A 6,000-nucleotide genomic window follows, 5' to 3' on the forward strand; every position below is an offset into this window, starting at 1 on the left:
TTTTTTGGGGAATTTTATTTTGAAATATCGTCAATAGCGTTAAAACTATACAGTGTAGGATGACCAAAATCATGATACACAACAAGGGTCACCTGATAATCGTACTACAACAGTTATTTCCCAAAAATGTGTTAATTTTTATTTTTGGGGAATTTTATTGTGAAAAATCGTCAATAGCGTTAATACTATACACTCTATACTCACCAAAATCATGCTACACAACAAGGGTCACCTGATAATCATACTACAACAGTTATTTTAGAACAAAATCTTTTTGCATATTTTTGGGGAATTTTATTGTGATATATCGTCAATAGCGTTAATATTATACACTGTATACTCACCAAAATCATACAACACAACAAGGGTCACCTGATAATCATACTACAACAGTTATTTCAGGAAACATTTCTTTTTTTGGGGGGGGGGGATTTTATTTTTAAATATTGTCAATAGCGTTAATATTATACACTGTATACTCACCAAGATCTTACAACACAACAAGGGTCACCTGATAATCGTACTACAACAGTTATTTCACAAAAATGTGTTTATTTTTTATTTTTGGGGAATTTTATTTTGAAAAATCATCAATAGCGTTAATACTATACACTGTATACTCACCAAAATCATGCTACACAACAAGGGTCACCTAATAATCATACTACAACAGTCATTTCAGGAAGAAAAAAAAAGTGCATATTTTTGGGGAATTTTATTGTGAAATATCGTCAATAGCGTTAATATTATACACTGTATACTCACCAAAATCATACAACACAACAAGGGTCACCTTATAATCATACTACAACAGTTATTTCAGGAAACATTTCTTTTTTTGGGGGGGGGGGATTTTATTTTTAAATATCGTCAATAGCGTTAATATTATACACTGTATACTCACCAAGATCTTACAACACAACAAGGGTCACCTGATAATCGTACTACAACAGTTATTTCACAAAAATGTGTTTATTTTTTATTTTTGGGGAATTTTATTTTGAAAAATCATCAATAGCGTTAATACTATACACTGTATACTCACCAAAATCATGCTACACAACAAGGGTCACCTAATAATCATACTACAACAGTCATTTCAGGAAGAAAAAAAAAGTGCATATTTTTGGGGAATTTTATTGTGAAATATCGTCAATAGCGTTAATATTATACACTGTATACTCACCAAAATCATACAACACAACAAGGGTCACCTAATAATCATACTACAACAGTTATTTCAGGAAACATTTCTTTTTTTTGGGGGGGGGGGGGGGTTATTTTTAAATATCGTCAATAGCGTTAATATTATACACTGTATACTCACCAAGATCTTACAACACAACAAGGGTCACCTGATAATCGTACTACAACAGTTATTTCACAAAAATGTGTTTATTTTTTATTTTTGGGGAATTTTATTTTGAAAAATCATCAATAGCGTTAATACTATACACTGTATACTCACCAAAATCATGCTACACAACAAGGGTCACCTAATAATCATACTACAACAGTCATTTCAGGAAGAAAAAAAAAGTGCATATTTTTGGGGAATTTTATTGTGAAATATCGTCAATAGCGTTAATATTATACACTGTATACTCACCAAAATCATACAACACAACAAGGGTCACCTTATAATCATACTACAACAGTTATTTCAGGAAACATTTCTTTTTTTTTGGGGGGGGGGGGGATTTTATTTTTAAATATCGTCAATAGCGTTAATATTATACACTGTATACTCACCAAGATCTTACAATACAACAAGGGTCACCTGATAATCTTACTACAACAGTTATTTCACAAAAATGTGTTTATTTTTTATTTTTGGGGAATTTTATTGTGAAAAATCATCAATAGCGTTAATACTATACACTGTATACTCACCAAAATCATGCTACACAACAAGGGTCACCTAATAATCATACTACAACAATTATTTTAGGAAAATTAGTTTTGATATAATTTTGGGGATTTTTTATATTCAAAAATCTTAAATATCGTCAATATTATACACTGTATACTCACCAAAATCATGCTACACAACAAGGGTCCCCTAATAATCATACTACAACAGTCATTTCAGGAAGAAAAAAAAAGTGCATATTTTTGGGGAATTTTATTTTGAAAAATCATCAATAGCGTTAATATTATACACTGTATACTCACCAAAATCATACTACACAACAAGGGTCACCTGATAATCATACTACAACAGTTATTTCACAAAAATGTGTTTATTTTTTATTTTTGGGGAATTTTATTGTGAAAAATCGTCAATAGCGTTAATACTATACAGTGTAGGATGACCAAAATCATGATACACAACAAGGGTCACCTGATAATCGTACTACAACAGTAATTTCACAAAAATGTGTTTATTTTTTATTTTTGGGGAATTTTATTGTGAAAAATCGTCAATAGCGTTAATACTATACAGTGTAGGATGACCAAAATCATGATAGTAGTATGATTATTAGGTGACCCTTGTTGTGTAGCGTGATTTTGGTCATCCTACACTGTATAATATTAACGCTATTGACGATTTTTCAAAATAAAATGAAATAACTGGTGTAGTGTGATAATCAGGTGACCGTTGGTGTGTGGAGTGAATTTGGTGAGACTACAGTGAATAAAAGTGGAGATATTGAATATTTTTTTCTTTGGTACTGCACTTTGTAGACGGTCCCTAAGCGCTCGCCTCTCTGCCCGCAGCGCATAGAGAGCAATGTATTTCCTGCTGCCTGGAGGACGACTCGTTTTGGCGAAAATTAGTTTTTAGTCAATAGTCTACCTTACTACGATAGGAAAGAGTCCTTTTTTTTATGTTTTAACAATGTTTCGTGTATGAGCTATTGATCGCTGAAGTTCGAATCTGCCAATCTCTTTCTAACTTTACCCAAGTAACATAAGTATCAGCTTTTGATCACATACACTTATTACAAGTGTAAAAACACTGATAGAACCTACTTGAAAAATGAAAAAAGGCGTTTTTTCTTATGTTTCTCCATCCAGACCACATTAGACCAGGTCTAGACCTGTATAATCTTTTGTGGCTCCAGAGGAATCTGCACTAAATCTGATACATTGCTTCAAGTGATGTCACTCATCAAGGCATTACAAACACTTCTGTACAATCCAGTAAAGCAAGTCAAGATGGCTTGTGGGTAATGTAGGCGCCAGGTTTTAAAAGGAAGAAGAAAACATGGAATGAAAAGAATAAATTGGTGGAATTCTTTTTTTACACACATTCTGAATAAAAAAGTGGAAAATGATGAGAAACATATTGCTAATGGCCTTCACAGTCACATACCTCACACATGTGACAGATTTCGGAACGAGGTGTTAGGCCGCGTTCTCCACCTCCATCATAAAATCACCAAATGAGAGAATATCCTTTGAAAGAAAGCTGTTCAGTCCTCCACTTCAACACAAAGTCTTTGAGAAGAAGCACTGAAGCTGTTTTGAACACCTCACTACAATTTGTTACCCAGCTGTTGCCACTAACTCACAGCTGCTTTCCTGTTTCACCTGTTTGCAGCTCCACATCCCCCTGCGGCTGGCGTGCGGAGGTCTGCTGTTGACCTGCAATACTGTCATGTGGACCTTCTTCTCCAAAGCTCTCCGGCACTGCTCCTCTTCAGCCACGGCCACCGTGACTACCACTGCATCCAACTTCGTCTGCTCTGTAAGCTCTCTGAAATGTCCTGTTTTGAACAATACTGTTTGTGTTAATGAACGAGTGCATCTTCATTTTACTCTCTTTTTTTTTGTCCAGGCTGTACTTGGGAGGGTGATTTTTGGAGAGACCCATGCAGTTCTATGGTGGGTGGGTATCTCTGTCACTCTGTGTGGGCTGCTGGTGCTTCATGGATCCACATCTCAGACCCTGCCACAGGACAAAAAGGACAAGTAATGCAGCTTTGGATCATCATAAGCGTGCAGACACTGCTCTTCCTCTGGGCTTCTTCTCAGGCACTGAAAAGGAAGAAAGGTTGTTGATAAAAGGAGGTGAATCAGTGTAAGTGCAATTGAAACAGTGGACTGTGTTGCACAAACCTCTACCTGTTGAACAATTTCCTCCTGAATCCTTTGAGTAATGATGAGCTTTATTAATATAGTACAGTCGGTGTTGCGCAATAGGTTGGTGAAATAAAACGAGTCTTTGAGTCAGTTAACTAGACTAGAAGACTTCATTTTTCTCTTTGAACTATTTTACGGGAATTAGGAAACATCAACTACAGGTCTTTATTCTAGATATTCATGAAACCTTTCTCCTTCTTTCATACCAAACACATCATGAACTTGACTTTATTTATTTTATACTGCCCAAACACAATAACCCAACATAGTTTATTGTCTGGCAAGTGAAACAGCACCTACTTTGCCAAAATCAAGCAGATGGATAGGAAAACGTTGCAATGTGAAGATTTAACATTTGGTGCCATCTGGTGGCAGTAATATGACACTGTGGTAAATAATAGAAGGTTCTGTATATTAGTGTCTAACTTAAGTATTTAATGACAAAGCCAAGCTTTGTGTCAGTCAACTAGGGCTGGGTATCGTTTAAAAAATGACGATACCAGTACCAAGTACCCTTAAAGTGATACCGATACCAACTGAGTACTTCATTTTCATATCTATCCACATTTAGTGCTCTTGCTTTTATCTGATGTAACAGGAGTGTATTGTAGCCACACTTTAGAGCGTTTAGGTGGCATCTTGGCTGCTGAACTGATAAGCGCGCTAATTCAAATTCACCACGACCTGACCACCACAGACGGGTTGTAGCTGCTGAAGCAGTGGACCAATCACATGACACATTAAATCCATGAACACTTGCATTGATTGGCTGTGAGCAAGTCCATACAAATAGTCACATTTTCTAGCTCTGGGTGCAAAAAGGATCGATTGCAGGCATCATTTGACGGGAGATGTTTCGATACTACTTGGTATCGATTTATTTCAGTTGATACTTAAAGATATCAAGTACTGATACCAAGAACTACCGTCAACCTTCATCTGGGCAAACAAGGTAAACGAAAGTTTGATTACTTCATTAAATTTGGAGCTAATTGTACAGAGCTGTCTTTTGCCCAATGAGAGAAGACTTTAAATATTCCTGCTGTTCTGTCAGATTACTTAGATCATTATTGCAGATTATTTGCTGCAAGTGGAGACAAACACACAAAGTGAAACATCTCATATTATTTCCAGTTATCCAATTTCTAAGTACACAGGTTTCTTATTGTGCCTGTGTGCCATGAATCCTGCTTTATGTCCTCTTACTTGAATGCTCTGAATTACTTTTTGCAGCTTTATTCATGTGTTCTGACCACACTGTCCTCCAAAGAAACAGGAATGTTGTGATTTACAAATGTTATGATTGATATGTATATTAAGTGTATGAATTTGATGTGGCTCAAACTGTTTTTTTTAGCAGTTTTCTATGTATGAAAAGATACACAGAGTATTTTTTAAAGTATTGTTGGTATTGTTTTCTTACCAGCCAGGAATGTCAGATTGAAAGGATAGGTTCACATGTTGTCAAGTTTGTCTTGAAACAGTAATCATATGACTCCATGTAGAGATCCCTCCCTGACATGATAAGTTTAAGTGATGGGGACAAAGTCTACTCCTTCATTCTGTGGAAAACTCATTCTAAATACATACAAAGGTTGGATTTAGTCCCATATACCTAGTACTTTATTAGGACAGACTTGAAAAAATGTGGGCTTACCCTTTAATTTGTATAAAGTCAGCATTTGAAAGCATCTTTCTGAACTATAACTGTGCAGATAAGTTTGTTCAAAAAATAAATAACCACTTATTCAATGTTGTTTTTTCAATGATTAATGACAAAACACTTAACATAATGTACAGTTATGATATGAAACATTTCCATTTTATTGAGAATTCTTAAACAAAACCCACAACATGATTGAACAGTTTGCTAAAATGATGTAAACATAAAACATGAGTGGTCCCATGAAA

General features: G+C 35.2%; 1 protein-coding gene across 1 annotated transcript in view; it reads left to right on the forward strand.

The window, feature by feature from the left end:
- LOC133983185 (transmembrane protein 42-like) overlaps positions 1-5,833 on the forward strand; it is a 28,854-nt gene extending 23,021 nt beyond the window's left edge. Inside the window, exons 2-3 of the mRNA XM_062422170.1 lie at positions 3,548-3,694; positions 3,785-5,833. Of these exons, the coding sequence (XP_062278154.1) occupies positions 3,548-3,694; positions 3,785-3,922 (285 nt within the window). The 3' untranslated portion in view covers positions 3,923-5,833. The remainder of the gene's footprint in view (positions 1-3,547; positions 3,695-3,784) is intronic.
- Positions 5,834-6,000: the final 167 nt, after the last annotated feature.

The sequence above is a fragment of the Scomber scombrus genome, chromosome 7 (assembly GCF_963691925.1).
Source record: "Scomber scombrus chromosome 7, fScoSco1.1, whole genome shotgun sequence".
NCBI classification, from domain to species: domain Eukaryota; kingdom Metazoa; phylum Chordata; class Actinopteri; order Scombriformes; family Scombridae; genus Scomber; species Scomber scombrus.